Here is an 18,643-nt window from a genome sequence, read left to right as displayed (position 1 = left end):
GCATTGCAGGCGGATTCTTTACCAACTATAATGGAAGCAAGCTCTATAATACATTAAGGGAAGTGAAGTGATGTCGCTCAGTCGTGTCCAACTCTTTGCGACCCCATGGACTGTAGCCCACCAGGCTCCTCCATCCGTGGGATTCTCCAGGCAAGAATATTGGAGTTGGTTGCCATTTCCTTCTCCAGGGGATCTTCCTGACCCAGGGATAGAACCCGGGTCTCCCACATTGCAGGAAGATGCTTTTAACCTAATTCCAACACTCTTTAAAAGGTTCTAGAATTAGGCCATCCTACAGGACTTTCCATGATGATGAAAATGTCCTATCTATGCCCTGCCATCCAGAAGCAACTGGAAATGTAGCTAGTATGACTGAGGAACACAATTTTAAATTTAATTTTATTACAATTAATTCAAATAGTCACACATGATTAGTGACTGCCATGTTGGACACTACAACCCAACTAAAGAAAATGGAACAAAATCTCCAAATTCTTCTTAAAAAACCAGTAGCACTATTGCCTAAACATGACAAAATGTAAATCGTGACTTCTCTGGTGGCGCAGTGGATAAGAATCCGCCTGCCAATGCAGGGCACACGGGTTCGATCCCTGGTTGGAAAGATCCCTTATGCCACGAAGCAACTAAGCCTGGACATCACAAATACTGAGCCAGTGCTCCAGAGCCCATGAGTTGCGACTATTGAGCTTGCCTGCTGCAACTGCTGAAGCCGGTGCTCCTAGAGCTGTGCTCCACGACAAGAGAAGCCACCACAGTGAGAAGCCTGCAGTGAGAGTGCTGCAACGAAGAGAAGCGCCCAACTAACTGCAATAGACAAAGTCCGCACACAGCAACGAAGCCCCGGCAGTCTCAAAGATACATACATAAATACAAATTTAAAAGGTAAACTACCGGCAAATTTCACATGCGAATATCAAGGTAAAAAGTAAATAATGTACTAAATAAGGTATGAACAAAACAATTCAGCACACATTAGAAGATTAGTTATGTACTGGAAATTCAAGACGGCTCAATATTAGGAAATCCGTTAATTTAAACTACTATTAATAGATCAAAAGAGAAAAGTCAGAACTATCGCTGTTGAAAGGCATTTGTTAAAAATACATTCCTGATTAAAACTCTGAATAAAATAGGACTATGTTTACATTTGCATAACATGTTAAATATATATCTCGACCTAGAAGACTGCATGGGGAAATAATAAAATTGAGAAATGATAAAAACAATCCATTAAACTCAGAATCGGAGAAGGCAATGGCACCCCACTCCAGTACTCTTGCCTGGAAAATCCCATGGACAGAGGAGCCTGGTAGGCTGCAGTCCATGGGGTCGATAAGAGTCAGACACAACTGAGCGACTTCTTTTACTTTCATGCATTGGAGAAGGAAATGGCAACCCACTCCAGTGTTCTTGCCTGGAGAATCCCAGGGATGGGGGAACCGGGTGGGCTGCCGTCTATGGGGTCGTACAGAGTTGGACTCGACTGAAGCGACTTAGCAGCAGCAGCAAACTCAGAATGCTCCCATAAATACTGATGCTCACTATTACCACTCACTATTACCACTATTACTTTAGTCGGTTCTAGAGACACAAGTCAGTGAAGTTAGACAATAGAAGAAAAAAGGAGGTTGAAAATTTGAAAGAAGTAATATATTATCATTCACTTCATATTATTAGTGTAATCCTGGTAGACTAATTCAAACAATTACAAACACTATAATGTACTGGTTAAGAGCATATGTTCTGAAGCTGTGATATTGGTTCAATTGCTGTCTCTATTAAATAATAACTAGCTGTGTGACCTTGGGCTAGTTATTTAAACTTTCTGTTTCCTTCTCTGTAAAACGGGGACAATAAAATTATCTACTATAAGGTTATTAAGAAGATTATGTATGTAAATATATTGAGAGCTCATATAACATGCCTGTATTTAATATATACTATATAATATCACTATTAAGATAATAAAATTTTAAATAATAAATTACTGAATACATGAATTATTAAATTATAGTAATGTGCAAAATAAACAAAAATCAAAAGTCTTCCCATATTAAAAAGATTTCATTTATAATTGCAATACACTGAACTAGGAATAAACATTTCTTATGTGCAAGAGTAAATGAGGATACTTAAAATGCTATTAGGGAATAAAAAGAATAGTTAAATAAAGGGAAAACATGTATCATTCTTAGATAGGAAGATTCAACATCATTAGGTTATAGATTCCTAAATTATTCTATAAATTAAAAAAACTAGCTTAAAGTGATTCTAAATTCATACAAAGATACACATGAAAAAAGCGAAGACAGAGCAATAAAAGAAGATGAGCATGAACAGATATGAGGCATAGTATGGTGCTAAAATATTCAAAAGAGTATGCTATCAGAATGTGAAAAGACAGATTAAAGCTACATTTTATAGAGCGTACAAACAGAACCACATATGCAGCTTTAATATATGCTAAATGGGGGAGGTTCTGCATATGAAAAGGAAAAGATTAATTATTCAATAAACACCAGTTACAAAAACCAGTAGGCAATCTGAAAAAAAAATAACGTTGGCTCTGTACTCGATTCTTTAAGTCAAAATAAGTTCTCTGTAGATTAGAGTTTTAATTGTCAAAGTGAAAAAAAAAAAGCAGTGGATGAAATACTGTTTTTCTATAATCTTGGACTATGGAAGATCTTATGATATAAAACTTGGGAGCTATAAAAAATTGGTAGATTCAGTTATGTAATACCCCCAAAGATACACCAGAGACAATGATAAGTTTAGAAGAAAAACATGGAATCTGGAGCAGTGCCACAAAGAGTTAACTACTCTGACCAGTAAAGAGCTTATACACATCAGTCAACGTGACCAACAACTCAACTGAAAAGCGGTCTAATAATATAAGCAGATACTTCAAAGAAAAACAACTTTTTCTATTTAATGGAACTTGTGATCAGAAACATGTGATGCCATTTTTATCTTATTAAATCACAAACAACGAAAAAAGCCGTAACATTTATACGGTGAGGATACTGGAAACAGTGCTTGTTATTAGTATATTGTTGTATATGTTAGTATTTGTTGTTTAGTCACTAAGTTGTGTCCGACTCTTTGTGACCCCATGCACTATAGCTTGTCAGGCTCCTTGTCCATGGGATTTTTCAGCCAAGAACGCTGAAATGGCTTGTCATTTCTTCTCCAGGGGATCTTCCTGACCCTGGGATCAAACCCACGTGTCCTTCATTGGCAGGGGATTCTTCATCTCTGAGCCACCAGGGAAGCCCCATATGTTAGGATAAGCAGTATTAATATCCTACTGGAGGAATGTTGTTTATATTAGTATCAGTATTACTATATTGCTGGTTCATGTATAAATTGGTTCAACCTTTCTGGCAGACAATTTGGCAGTATCCATTATAGTTTAAAGGCTTTCCTGGTGGCTCAGATGGTAAAGAATCCTCCTACAATGTTGGAGACCTGAATTTGATCCCTGGGTTGGGAAGATCCCCTGGAGAAGGGAATGGCAACCCAGCCCAGTATTCTTGCCTGGAGAATTCCACGGACAGAGGAGCCTGATGGGCTACAGTCCATGGGGTTGCAAAGAGTCGGACATGACTGAGCGACTAAGCACAGCACATTATAATGTAAAATACACATACTATTGCCCTAGCTATAACACTCAGAATTTACCATACAGATACACTCACAAACGCGCTGTGTCACATGTACATTTGTGTGTGTGTGTGTGCTCGGTTTTGTTTTTTGGTGAGGGAAAACACATTCATTGATAGGAGCTGGCTAAATAAATGTATTTGGAGAAGGAAATGGCAACCCACTCCACTGTTCTTGCCTGGAGAATCCCAGGGATGGCGGAACCTGGTGGGCTGCCGTCTATGGGGTTGCACAGAGTTGGACACGACTGAAGCGACTTAGCAGCAGCAGCAGCAACAAATAAATGTAGTATATGCAGAAAATAAAACATTATACAGGCATACCTCATTTTACTGTGCTTCACAGATGTTGTGTATTTTATAAATTGAGGGCTTGTGGCAACGCTGCATTGAGCAAGTCTATAGGTGCCATTTTCTGACAGCATTTGCTCTTTGTATCTCTGTGTCGTATTTTGGAAATTCTCACAATACTGCAAACATTTATTATTACTATATTTGTCATGGTGATATGTGGTCAGTGATCTTTGATGTTATTGCAAAAAGATTATGATGCGCTGAAGATTCAGATAATGGTTAGCATTTTAGGCAGTATTTAAAATTAAGGTATGTACACTTTTTTGGATATAATGTTATGACTACAGTATAGTGTAAACATAATTTTATGTGCATTGGGAAACCAAAAAATTCCTGTCGACTTGCTTTACTGAGATATTTGCTTCATTGCAGCGGTCAGGGATCAAACCCACAGTATCTCCAAAGTCTGCCTATACAGTCATTAGAAATGAGAAGACAGCTTGGATTGAGTGTTGATAGGAATTAATCTCTAGGATGACGTGAGAAATATTGGTACAGATTTATATGTGCTCTTATTGGTTTAGACACACACACACACACATACACACACACACAAGTATTTGTAAGCGCATAAAAAAATTCCTTGGGTGAGAAGATATTCCGGAGAGAAAAACTGCATAACTGAGGGACAGACATGGGAATGTAATTACTCTTCATTGTATACCATGTTGGGCTTCCCGGGTAGCTCAAATGTCAAAGAATCTGCCTGTGATGTGGGAGACCTGGGTTATACCTTTTGCATTTTATACTAAGAGTATGCTTTACCTGTTCCAAAATGTATTGCTTTCAAAATATATTTTATTTATTTATTTTTGTTTCTTTCTGTTCTCAAGGAGGAAATTCTGGCTCTTTCCATATTATACTGATACAATTAGCATAATCTTAGCTCTTGTCCTCTTTCCCCCTTTATTTGTGTCTGGTGGTTTAGTCGCTTAGTCATGTCTGATTCTTGCAACCCCATAGACTACAGCCAGCCAGACTCCTCTGTCCGTGGGATTTCCCAGGCAAGAATACTGCAGTGGGTTGCCACTTCCTTCTCCAGGGGCCTTCCTGACTGAGGGTTCGAACCCGGGGCTTCTTCATCGTAGGCTGATTCTTCACCAACTGAGGCACTGTCTAAATAGTAAATAACTGTCCCATGAATGAGCAATAGGAATGTGGGACAAAGCATGTCCATGTTACAGAACAATGTTAGCAAGACATTAAAATACGTATACCTGGAAAAGACCTGAAAACCTCTGCAGCAAATGTTAACAGTGTTTATCTTGAGTAGGGGCATCATAGGTAAGTTTGGTTTTGGTCATGGCATTTTCTGTGATCTCCAAAGTTTACACCATAATGTCTTACTGTGGTAATAATTTTTAAGTTTTTTTTTTTTCTTGTATAACTTTCTGCTACTCACCTGGTTCCTGTCCCTGGCATTTGCATATCGAAACCTCTGGATATAGTAGAAGACCAGCCAGGCAAGGGAAATGATCATGAGCACGATGAAGGAGATGGACACAAACACGACCGAGGTGCGGCTCACGTATTTCTGCAAGTTCCGGGTCCCGATGGTGATGTACATGGTCACAGTGATGTTTCTCTCCAGCAGGCTTACTATCTCCTTCCCCTTGGGCTCAGGGATCATGATTGCCACGATGTCTTCGACACCTGTTGTGAGAGGACAACAAGTGTAAGGGGATGAAAGAGAAGATCACCGGAAAGTGTGTGAACAGAATAACATGCATCAAATAATGGTACTTCTTTCAATGAGTCTGTGCCGGACCAGACAGCCAGGTCTAATTCCCAGCCAGAAATGGAGGTGAATTTTCCTTTCTTCAGCTACTATGGGATGCTGCTGTCTTACAGATGAGTAAAGAACCTAAAACAAATGCCTGTTTTTGGTACCAGCGAGGTCATGATCCTGCTCCTTTTCTAGCTCCCCAAGGTGGTGTTGGCCCTGGCCCAGGAAAGATGGACCCTCCCAACCAGCCCAGTTTACAGTTCTATGTTGCATTTCACAGTCACTCCACAGAGGGGAAAAGGTACTTTGCGCCCCATGGCAAAGGATAAAATACCCAAATTTACACCATCTGTCTGTGAGTTCTCTCCTTCCCCTTCACAGACACTAGGAGCACTCAGTCATAGACTTCTATTAATCATTTCCAAGACAGGCTTCTCCTACAATATCCAAAGCAATCACAAAGCAGATTTTTCTTTTTATTAAAGTATAGTTGATTTATAACATTGTTAATTTTAGGTACATAGCATCGTGAGTCAGAATTTTTGTAGCTTACATTCCATTGTGAGTTATTAAGATAATGGCTATAATTCCCTGTGTTACACTATATGTCTTTGCTGTTTATCTGCTTTATACATAATAATTAGTTAATCCCATACCCCTAATTTGTCCCTGCCCACTTCTGTCTCCCCTTTGATAACCACAAGTGTGTTTTCTATATCTGTGAATCTGTTTCTGCTAAACAAGTTTTCTTAACAAGCTCTAATATGACCTGCCAACATAAAATAACAGTCTCAGAATTATCTTCTGCTTATTTTACCTAATTCAATGTAAACATTTTGTGTATCCTCATGCCAAGCAAAGAGAGGAGAGAAACTGTACAGATAACTCCAGGATGGTTTCATCTCCACTCTCAAATACTCTTACTGCGGAGCCCCTGTTTATTGGACATTTTGAAGCAAAAGTGGTACCCTTCTTCAGTCTGAGATATCTGGGTCATTTTCCCTTCTCCTCATGGCACTCTGAGGCACAGCCTCTTGGTGAGGAGTTCAGAGGCCTCTGTAAGGGGTCTTTGGTAAAGATAATGATATCAGCTCCAAATGAGCCAACTCAACATGTCACTAGTGGCTGATGCTCAGATGAGAATAACAATCCCTAGGTTAGTTTTCAGGGAGTACCTCAACTCCAATCCATCCTACAATGTTCTTCATGGGCCCCGTTTCCACATGGAAATGCCCTATTACTTGAGGTCACTACAAATTAAACTGCAAACTTGCAATTAGGATGTAGGTTCTGGAGAGAATTAAACACCCCTTCAGCTGCTTAAAGCTGGCCTTATCCATGCACTGAGGTCAGTCAGTGAGACAGAATTACCAGATTATATTTGTTCAGGGTGTTGCAAGTTTCTTAGAAGCTATTTAGGGCTTTCCCTTGACCTTGATCTCTAGGCAGTTTTTCCATCCTAAATTCCTTGATGGTATTTCACTTAGGCCAAATGAATATTTTTAAAAGCCAGCTAGATACAAAGGTGTCTATGTATGAGACATCAACTATATGATTTTTTAAATTCCTGAAACCTTTGCACTGGCTCAACTGTAAAAATCACAGAACTACACAGTGTTTAGATTTGGCCGTTCTTTCTGGGAATTACTGAAACCGATGGCTTAGATTTCAACTCTGCAGAATTTACTGACAATCCTGATGCTCGTTCTCTCGTCATGTTTACTTTGGCTAATGGCTGTATGTGGTCTGAGGTTCTGTGAGGAATCAGAGCTTCTGGCAGGTTTTGGCTCTATAGAAATATGATCTTTGTATACTGGACTAATCTGGCCTGGTGAAGTTCACCCCGGTACTGGAGCCACACTGTAGATATTTAGTCAGTGATAGATCATAAGTTTTCACTTGATTTTTTTTTTTACTTTATATATTTTTCAAGTGAGTCTATTCAAGGTTCCAGAATGAGACCGTTTTTCTTTTTGGAGATGAGGTCTCGGGGTTATTTATATAAGACTTTGTATGCTCAGACTTTGGAGAATCCCATGGACAGAGGAGCCTGGTGGGCTACAGTCCATGGGGTCGCACAGAGTTGGACATGAGTGAAGCGACTTAGCACTCATGCATGCTCAGACTTAGACCAATTTCACTCTTTTTAGTAGTCAAATTTCATCAATATATTCCTTTATGACTTCTACTTTTGATTCTCTGTGAATGAAGCTCTTCTTCATCAAAGATGATAGAAATATTCATCTAAAATTTCTTTTAGCTGTACTTTAAATGTAGTTCTACTTTTTACATTTAAATCTTGAGCAATCTGAGTGCGGTTCAATAGAAACACCACATTTAATGTGATGGGCAGAGAGGAGACAGATAGGATGCAATTTGTTTTTTTCCTAAATTCTCAGACATACAGGGGTCTATTTTTGTTTTTTTTTTTTATTTTTATTGTAAGGTGGATCTATCTTTTGGCTCTTTTAGCTGTGGAGCTTTTAACATATTTACTATTTGGTAGCCTCTTTACTTAGTCATTTCTGTCCTTACAATATTCCTATTATCTATTTATATTAAGGGACCATTTATAAAAAAGAGATATCACAGAGCCTGATAGTGAAGGTTTGGGCTTTGAAACTGGACAGGTTTTTTTCCAAACTTCAGTTCAGCATGTTAAAAATAGGTAACCAAATTTTGGATATCTGAAGAGTTTTACATTACCCATCACCCACTTTCAGGACACAAGGAAACATCTTTTTTTCCTGTAAGGTATAATTTGCTATTTTAAAGCACTTATTTTAAACCTAAGTGCTCAGTTGTACTACCTGTGTTGTTTATCCCACTGCCGCACTTTCATGATATATGATATCTGCTCAAAAAGACTGAAAATGGAAATGGCGTGGTTCTTTTCATGTGGACCTCAACCTTATGCATTTTCAATGTTCATAATGAATTTCTAGGGCTAATGTTGGTAGAAAATAGATGGGATTCTGAGATATTTCTCCCTGTACTTTAGGCTACTTATTGTGCATGGTAAAAAGAGACACTGAAGGCATCCATTTATACCAACAGAAATAGTCATTAATAATCTTGGCATTTAGGGTGTCTAAAAATGGTACAAAGCAGACTTGTGAATTATTTCAGCAGTCTGATCGATGCACAAAATCTGCTATAGGACCTAATCTATTCAAATGAGATGTGTGCACCAATATGGGTTTCCAGAAAATTCCCAGATCTTTGCTTCATTTTGGAAGATGCAGCCAGTGTTCCAGAGAAGCTGGAAGATTCTCTCCAGTTAGCTTGGAGTGTAATTGCTTCTGAGGGTATGTGTGTGTTGGCGGGGGGGGGGGGGGGGTGCGGGGAGAAAGGGAGAACCAGGGGTGATGGGGGAGAGAGTGCTGAAAGCCCAGCTGAGTTCTCCTCGGAGGTAAGTGCTGCCCTAAGTATCAAATCTATGACACCCAGGAGGCTCTGAGTCTCAGGAGAGAGAAGTTAACAAAGCATATTTTATATGGGTAAAATCTACAAAGAGACCCCGCTATTGGGGCAATTTTATGTTTACTCTGGGACTTTCCAGGTGGCTCAGTGGTAAAGATTCCAACTGCCAAGCAGGAGATGGGAGTTCATCCCCTGGAGGAGGGCATGGCAACCCACTCCAGTATTCTTGCCAGGAGAATCCCATGGATAGAGGAGTCTGGAAGGGTACAGTCCGTGGGGTCTCAAAGAGTCAGACACAACTGCAGTGACTAAATAACAACAACAAATGTTTACTCTGATGCCCAGTCATTGTCATGTGCAGCTCCTCTTTTTGCAAATGATGTCAGCCTACCATCTATTTTCCTCCCAAAGGCACTCTACTTTTGAGTGATCACTGCTGTGTAATTATCGTGTATCCTGGAAAAGCTCTTCAGCCCTGTCCCGTGACCAGGACACAGATGACCCAGCTGCCAGACAAACAGCAGAAGCGGCCCAGAGTTTTCGTGCTTCCTTTTCCTGGGCGTGGGCTCAACTGTCATCTAATTTGGAGAAGGAAAAGCAACGCGCTCCAGTATTTTTGCCTGGAGAATCCGATGGACAGAGGAGCCTGGCGGGCTGCAGTCTGTAGGGTCGCACAGAGTTGGACACAACCAAAGCAACTTAGCACAATTTGGTACATGCAGATAAGTAAGGAATCAAAAGTTCAAAAAGCCAAATAATGTTGAATGTCAGGGAAATTCTTTACTTATGGATTCAAAACCAGGTTGTAAAAACTCTCTCAACAGAATGTTTAGAAAACCAGCAGAGGGCTAGATAGTTTACAGAGCTGGCAGTCCCATTCCTCCTCGTACATCCTGGAGAGTGATAAAATTCCTCGGAATTCATGCAAGCAAAAATCCTTTTTCAATTCTCTGTATCCTCTCTCTCCTCTAATTCTCATTTTAGTTTCATGGATTGTCCTTTAGAATTCAGTCAATACTAAGAGAAACCTGCAGTTTCCATTTGTAGATACTTTCTAACACTTCAGTTCAGTTGCTTAGACGTGTCCGACTCTTTGCGACCCCATGGATCGTAGCACACCAGGCCTCCCTGTCCATCACCAACTCCCGGAGTTCACTCAGACTCATGTCCATCGAGTCAGTGATGCCATCCAGCCATCTCATCCTCTGTCGTCCCCTTCTCCTCCTGCCCCAATTCCTCCCAGCATCAGGGTCTTTTCCAATGAGTCAACTCTTCGCATCAGGTGGCCAAAGTATTGGAGTTTCAGCTTCAGTATCAGTCCTTCCAATGAACACCCAGGACTGATCTCCTTTAGGATGGTCTGGTTAGATCTCCTTAAAGTCCAAGGGACTGTCCCGGCTTCTCCAACACCACAGTTCAAAAACATCAATTCTTCAGTGCTCAGCTTTCTTCACAGTCCAACTCTCATATCCATACATGACTACTGGAAGAACCATAGCCTTGACTAGATGGACCTTTGTTGGCAAAGTAATGTCTCTGTTTTTCTTTTTTTTTTTTATTTTTTTTATTTTTTATTTTTTATTTTTTTTTCTCTGATTTTATTTTATTTTTAAACTTTACATAATTGTATTAGTTTTGCCAAATATCAAAATGAATCCGCCACAGGTATACATGTGTTCCCCATCCCGAACCCTCCTCCCTCCTCCCTCCCCATACCATCCCTCTGGGCCGTCCCAGTGCACCAGCCCCAAGCATCCAGCATCATGCATGGAACCTGGACTGGCAACTCGTTTCCTACATGATATTTTACATGTTTCATTGCCATTCTCCCAAATCTTCCCACCCTCTCCCTCTCCCACAGAGTCCATAAGACTGTTCTATACATCAGTGTCTCTTTTGCTGTCTCGTACACCGGGTTATTGTTACCATCTTTCTAAATTCCATATATATGCGTTAGTATACTGTATTTATGTTTTTCCTTCTGGCTTACTTCACTCTGTATAATATGCTCCAGTTTCATCCACCTCATTAGAACTGATTCAAATGTATTCTTTTTAATGGCTGAGTAATACTCCATTGTGTATATGTACCACAGCTTTCTTATCCATTCATCTGCTGATGGACATCTAGGTTGCTTCCATGTCTTGGCTAATATAAACAGTGCTGCGATGAACATTGGGGTACACGTGTCTCTTTCCCTTCTGGTTTTCTCAGTGTGTATGCCCAGCAGTGGGGTTGCTGGATCATAAGGCAGTTCTATTTCCAGTTTTTTAAGGAATCTCCACACTGTTCTCCATAGTGGCTGTACTAGTTTGCATTCCCACCAACAGTGTAAGAGGGTTCCCTTTTCTCCACACCCTCTCCAGCATTTATTATTTGTAGACTTTTGGATCGCAGCCATTCTGACTGGTGTGAAATGGTACCTCATAGTGGTTTTGATTTGCATTTCTCTGATAATGAGTGATGTTGAGCATCTTTTCATGTGTTTGTTAGCCATCTGTATGTCTTTTTTGGAGAAATGTCTATTTAGTTCTTTGGCCCATTTTTTGATTGGGTCGTTTATTTTTCTGGAGTTGAGCTGTAGGAGTTGCTTGTATATTTTTGAGATTAGTTGTTTGTTGGTTGCTTCATTTGCTATTATTTTCTCCCATTCTGAAGGCTGTCTTTTCACCTTGCTAATAGTTTCCTTTGATGTGCAGAAGCTTTTAAGGTTAATTAGGTCCCATTTGTTTATTTTTGCTTTTATTTCCAATATTCTGGGAGGTGGGTCATAGAGGATCCTGCTGTGATGTATGTCGGAGAGTGTTTTGCCTATGTTCTCCTCTAGGAGTTTTATAGTTTCTGGTCTTACGTTGAGATCTTTAATCCATTTTGAGTTTATTTTTGTGTATGGTGTTAGAAAGTGGTCCAGTTTCATTCTTTTACAAGTGGTTGACCAGATTTCCCAGCACCACTTGTTAAAGAGATTGTCTTTAATCCATTGTATATTCTTGCCTCCTTTGTCGAAGATAAGGTGTCCATATGTGCGTGGATTTATCTCTGGGCTTTCTATTTTATTCCATTGATCAATATTTCTGTCTTTGTGCCAGTACCATACTGTCTTGATAACTGTGGCTTTGTAGTAGAGCCTGAAGTCAGGTAGGTTGATTCCTCCAGTTCCATTCTTCTTTCTCAAGATTGCTTTGGCTATTCGAGGTTTTTTGTATTTCCATACAAATTGTGAAATTATTTGTTCTAGCTCTGTGAAGAATACTGTTGGTAGCTTGATAGGGATTGCGTTGAATCTATAAATTGCTTTGGGTAGTATACTCATTTTCACTATATTGATTCTTCCAATCCATGAACATGGTATATTTCTCCATCTATTAATGTCCTCTTTGATTTCTTTCACCAGTGTTTTATAGTTTTCTATATATAGGTCTTTAGTTTCTTTAGGTAGATATATTCCTAAGTATTTTATTCTTTCCGTTGCAATGGTGAATGGAATTGTTTCCTTAATTTCTCTTTCTGTTTTCTCATTATTAGTGTATAGGAATGCAAGGGATTTCTGTGTGTTGATTTTATATCCTGCAACTTTACTGTAGTCATTGATTATTTCTAGTAATTTTCTGGTGGACTCTTTAGGGTTTTCTATGTAGAGGATCATGTCATCTGCAAATAGTGAGAGTTTTACTTCTTCTTTTCCAATTTGGATTCCTTTTATTTCTTTTTCTGCTCTGATTGCTGTGGCCAAAACTTCCAAAACTATGTTGAATAGTAATGGTGAAAGTGGGCACCCTTGTCTTGTTCCTGACTTTAGAGGAAATGCTTTCAATTTTTCACCATTGAGGATAATGTTTGCTGTGGGTTTGTCATATATAGCTTTTATTATGTTGAGGTATGTTCCTTCTATTCCTGCTTTCTGGAGAGTTTTTATCATAAATGGATGTTGAATTTTGTCAAAGGCTTTCTCTGCATCTATTGAGATAATCATATGGTTTTTATTTTTCAATTTGTTAATGTGGTGTATTACATTGATTGATTTGCGGATATTGAAGAATCCTTGCATCCCTGGGATAAAGCCCACTTGATCATGGTGTATGATCTTTTTAATGTGTTGTTGGATTCTGATTGCTAGAATTTTGTTAAGGATTTTTGCATCTATGTTCATCAGTGATATTGGCCTGTAGTTTTCTTTTTTTGTGGGATCTTTGTCAGGTTTTGGTATTAGGGTGATGGTGGCCTCATAGAATGAGTTTGGAAGTTTACCTTCCTCTGCAATTTTCTGGAAGAGTTTGAGCAGGATAGGTGTTAGCTCTTCTCTAAATGTCTCTGTTTTTCAACATGCTATCTAGGTTGGTCATAACTTTCCTTCCAAGGAGTGAGCGTCTTTTAATTTCATGGCTGCAATCACCATCTGCAGTGATATTGGAGCCCCAAAAATAAAGTCTGACACTGTTTCCACTGTTTCCCCATCTATTTCCCATGAAGTGATGGGACCAGATGCCATGATCTTCATTTTCTGAATGTTGAGCTTTAAGCCAACTTTTTCACTCTCCTCTTTCACTTTCATCAAGAGGCTCTTTAGTTCCTCTTCACTTTCTGCCATAAGGGTGGTGTCATCTGCATATCTGAGGTTATTGATATTTCTCCCGGCAATCTTGATTCCAGCTTGTGTTTCTTCCAGCCCAGCATTTCTCATGATGTACTCTGTGTATAAGTTAAATAAGCAGGCTGACAATATATAGCCTTGACGTACTCCTTTTCCTCTTTGGAACCAGTCTGTTGTTCCATGTCCAGTTCCAACTGTTGCTTCCTGACCTGCATACAAATTTCTCAAGAGGCAGATCAGGTGGTCTGGTATTCCCATCTCTTTCAGAATTTTCTACAGTTTATTGTGATCCACACAGTCAAAGGCTTTGCCATAGTCAATAAAGCAGAAATAGATGTTTTTTTGGAACTCTCTTGCTTTTTTCCATGATCCAGCGGATGTTGGCAATTTGATCTCTGGCTCCTCCGCCTTTTCTAAAACCAGCTTGAACATCTGGAAGTTCACAGTTCACATATTGCTGAAGCCTGGCTTGGAGAATTTTGAGCACTACTTTACTAGCGTGTGAGATGAGTGCGATTATACGGTAGTTTGAGCATTCTTTGGCATTGCCTTTCTTTGGGATTGGAATGAAAATGGACCTTTTCCAGTCCTGTGGCCACTGCTGAGTTTTCCAAATTTGCTGGCATATTGAGTGCAGCACTTTCACAGCATCATCTTTCAGGATTTGGAATGGCTCAACTGGAATTCCATCACCTCCACTAGCTTTGTTCGTAGTGATGCTTTCTAAGGCCCACTTGACTTCACATTCCAGGATGTCTGGCTCTAGGTCAGTGATCACACCATCTTGATTATCTCAGTCGTGAAGCTCTTTTTCATACAGTTCTTCTGTGTATTCTTGCCACCTCTTAATATCTTCTGCTTCTGTTAGGTCCATACCATTTCTGTCCTTTATTGAGCCCACCTTTGCATGAAATGTTCCCTTGGTATCTCTAATTTTCTTGAAGAGATCTCTAATCTTTCCCATTCTGTTGTTTTCCTCTACTTCTTTGCATTGATCGCTGAAGAAGGCTTTCTTATCTCTTTTTGCTATTCTTTGGAACTCTGCATTCAGATGCTTATATCTTTCCTTTTCTCCTTTGTTTTTTGCTTCTCTTCTTTTCACAGCTATTTGTAAGGCCTCCTCAGACAGCCATTTTGCTTTTTTGCATTTCTTTTCCATGGGGATGGTCTTGATCCCTGTCTCCTGTACAATGTCACAAACCTCTGTCCATAGTTCATCAGGCACTCTGTCGATCAGACCTAGTCCCTTAAATCTATTTCTCACTTCCACTGTATAATCATAAGGGATTTCATTTAGGTCATTCTACTTCATTATCATTTTTAAAAGAGTCAGCTCCGATTATCATGTATTCTCAACTGAGATAATGTATGTGAAAGGACTTACAAAAACTGCAGTGAACCATAGAAATGTGAAGCATTACCACCTTCTGCACTGATGTTTGTTATCTGTTTGGCTGCATTGGGTCTTAGGGCAGTGTTCATTGTGTCAGGTTGGATCTTTTGTTGCATGGATTCTCTGGTTGCTGCTTAGCTGCTTCGCAGCATGTGGCATCTTAGTTTTCAGACCAGGGATTAAACTTGGGTCCCCTGCATTGTAAAGGCAGACTCTTAACCACTGGACCACTCTGCATTAATTTAAAAATTATTTTTAACAAACACAGATGCAAAAAAAAAGCATTCACAAATGGATTCCAATCAAATAGAAAAAAATATTCATGATCCAAGAGGTTTATCCTAGGAAGGTGAGGGTGATGTAATATTGGAGAATGTGTTAATGCGTTTCAGTACATTAACAAATCAAAGGAGAGCAGCACATGGTTATCTGGTGTAGCTATCTGTTCTCCAGCATCTGCTGTCTTGCACTTCTGTGGTGTTAGTGTCTCAGATGGGCACAGGCTGTTGAGTGAAAAGCATTAATCATCAGCAACATTCCTTGAGGCTAGCTAGATGTAGCCATGTGATGAATATTTGGCCTTTGAGATGTTGAGTAGTGATGGTGTTTGCTACTCCAAGGTCATATCCATAAATGGCTGAGTATGTGCACTCCAGATCTTATCTCCCCCTTTCTCTGACTTCACATGGAGAGATGTCAAGCAGCCAGCTTCTTACAGAAGGAAGCCATATGTTGAGAATGGCACCCATTTCTCATTCTTATTAAGAGAAATACAAGGAAATTTACTTAATGTGATACAAAGCATCTCCTTGAAATAGTGCATTAAATGGAAGAAACAACATTAGAAGTTTTCAATTTAAATCATGAATAAGACAAGGATGAGCCAATATTTAGGACTTCCCAGGTGGCGCTAGTGGTAAAGAACCTGCCTGCCAATGCAGGAGACTTGAGACATGGCTTCCATTCCTATGTTGGGAAGATCCCCTGGAGGAGGGCACGGCAAGCCACTCCAGTATTCTGGCCTGGAGAATCCCATGGACAGAGGAGCCTGGGGGGCTAGAGTCTATAAGGGCACAAAGAGTCAGACTCAACTGAAGCAACTTAGCACACACACATGCACAAGCCAATGTTTAAAGTAGATGTTTGGCACAAAGAAACAGGAATTAGAATGGTAAGTCTAGGAAAGGAAGAGTACAGTTCAGTTCAGTTCAGTTCAGTCACTCAGTCATGTCTGAATCTTTGCGACCCCATGAATCACAGCATGCCAGGCCTCCCTGTCCATCACCAACTCCCAGAGTTCACTCAAACTCACATCCATTAAGTCGGTGATGCCATCCAGCCATCTCATCCTCTGTCGTCCCCTTCTCCTCCTGCCCCCAATTCCTCCCAGCATCAGAGTCTTTTCCAATGAGTCAACTCTTCGCAGGAGGTGGCCAAAGTACTGGAGTTTCAGCTTTAGCATCATTCCTTCCAAAGAACACCCAGGGTTGATCTCCTTTAGAATGGACTGGTTGGATCTCCTTGCAGTCCAAGGAACTCTTAAGAGTCTTCTCCACACCACAGTTCAAAAGCATCAATTCTTTGGTGCAAGGAAGAGTACAAATTGTCATTATTTGGGGGAATCACATGACCACCTAAAATGTCAAGATAATCTAGCTTTTAAAATTAGAAGAACGTTCAGTAAAAGACAAGATTCAAGATCCGCATACAAAAATTAGGAGGTTCCTATACACCAGTAATACCTAACCAGAATATGTAATGGAAAATGTGATCTATACTTATAACAACAGAAGTCATAAAATATCTAAGGAAAAGCCTAATAAACACTAGCCTTATATGAAGAAAACTATACAATAAAGTTTATTTGTATGACTTTGAAATCTGAAGAAGCAGATTTCATGCCAATGGAAAAGGTTATTTAGTACTATGCATTTAGTTTCCAAACATATGTGACCTTTAAAGTTAGCCATTTGTAATCACTATTATTGTTATTCTTTGCAGCCAAAGATGGAGAAGCTCTATACAGTCAGCAAAAACAAGACCAGGAGCTGACTGTGGCTCAGACCATGAACTCCTTATTGCCAAATTCAGACTTAAATTGAAGAAAGTAGGGAAAACCACTAGACCATTCAGGTATGACCTAAATCAAATCCCTTATGATTATACAATGGAAGTGAGAAATAGATTTAAGGGACTAGATCTGATAGATAGAGTGCCTGATGAACTATGGAATGAGGTTCGTGACATTGTACAGGAGACAGGGATCAAGACCATCCCCATGGAAAAGAAATGCAAAAAAGCAAAATGGCTGTCTGGGGAGGCCTTACAAATAGCTGTGAAAAGAAGAGAAGCAAAAAGCAAAGGAGAAAAGGAAAGATATAAGCATCTGAATGCAGAGTTCCAAAGAATAGCAAGAAGAGATAAGAAAGCCTTCTTCAGTGATCAATGCAAAGAAATAGAGGAAAACAACAGACTGGGAAAGACTAGGGATCTCTTCAAGAAAATCAGAGATACCAAAGGAACATTTCATGCAAAGATCAGCTCGATAAAGGACAGAAATGGTATGGACCTAACAGAAGCAGAAGATATTAAGAAGAGATGGCAAGAATACACAGAAGAACTGTATGAAAAAGAGCTTCATGACCCAGATAATCATGATGGTGTGATCACTGACCTAGAGCCAGACATCCTGGAATGTGAAGTCAAGTGGGCTTTAGAAAGCATCACTACGAACAAAGCTAGTGGAGGTGATGGAATTCCAGTTGAGCCATTCCAAATCCTGAAAGATGATGCTGTGAAAGTGCTGCACTCAATATGCCAGCAAATTCGGAAAACTCAGCAGTGGCCACAGGACTGGAAAAGGTCCATTTTCATTCCAATCCCAAAGAAAGGCAATGCCAAAGAATACTCAAACTACCGCACAATTGCACTCATCTCACACGCTAGTAAAGTAGTGCTCAAAATTCTCCAAGCCAGGCTTCAGCAGTATGTGAACCGTGAACTTCCTGATGTTCAAGCTGGTTTTAGAAAAGGCAGAGGAATCAGAGATCAAATTGCCAACATCCGCTGGATCATAGAAAAAGCAAGAGAGTTCCAGAAAAACATCTATTTTTGCCTTATTGACTATGGCAAAGCCTTTGACTGTGTGGATCACAATAAACTGTAGAAAATTCTGAAAGAGATGGGAATACCAGACCACCTGATCTGCCTCTTGAGAAATTTGTATGCAGGTCAGGAAGCAACAGTTGGAACTGGACATGGAACAACAGACTGGTTCCAAATGGGAAAAGGAGTTCGTCAAGGTTGTATATTGTCACCCTGTTTATTTAACTTATATGCAGAGTACATCATGAGAAACACTGGACTGGAAGAAACACTGGACTGGAAGAAACACAAGCTGGAATCAAGATTGCCGGGAGAAATATCAATCACCTCAGATATGCAGATGACACCACCCTTATGGCACAAAG

The 18,643-nt window shown here is 39.8% G+C and overlaps 1 protein-coding gene across 5 annotated transcripts in view; it reads right to left on the bottom strand.

The window, feature by feature from the left end:
- RNF150 (ring finger protein 150) overlaps positions 1–18,643 on the bottom strand; it is a 281,768-nt gene that overhangs the window by 103,198 nt on the left and 159,927 nt on the right. For all 5 annotated transcript variants that reach the window (XM_024977572.2, XM_024977568.2, XM_024977569.2 and 2 more), the window contains exon 2: positions 5,443–5,693. In XM_024977572.2, the coding sequence (XP_024833340.1) occupies positions 5,443–5,693 (251 nt within the window). The remainder of the gene's footprint in view (positions 1–5,442; positions 5,694–18,643) is intronic.

This window comes from Bos taurus, chromosome 17 (assembly GCF_002263795.3).
Source record: "Bos taurus isolate L1 Dominette 01449 registration number 42190680 breed Hereford chromosome 17, ARS-UCD2.0, whole genome shotgun sequence".
Classification (NCBI taxonomy): Eukaryota; Metazoa; Chordata; class Mammalia; order Artiodactyla; family Bovidae; genus Bos; species Bos taurus.
The sequence above is the reverse complement of the archived record's forward strand: the minus strand, read 5'-3'. Positions and strand labels throughout refer to the sequence as shown.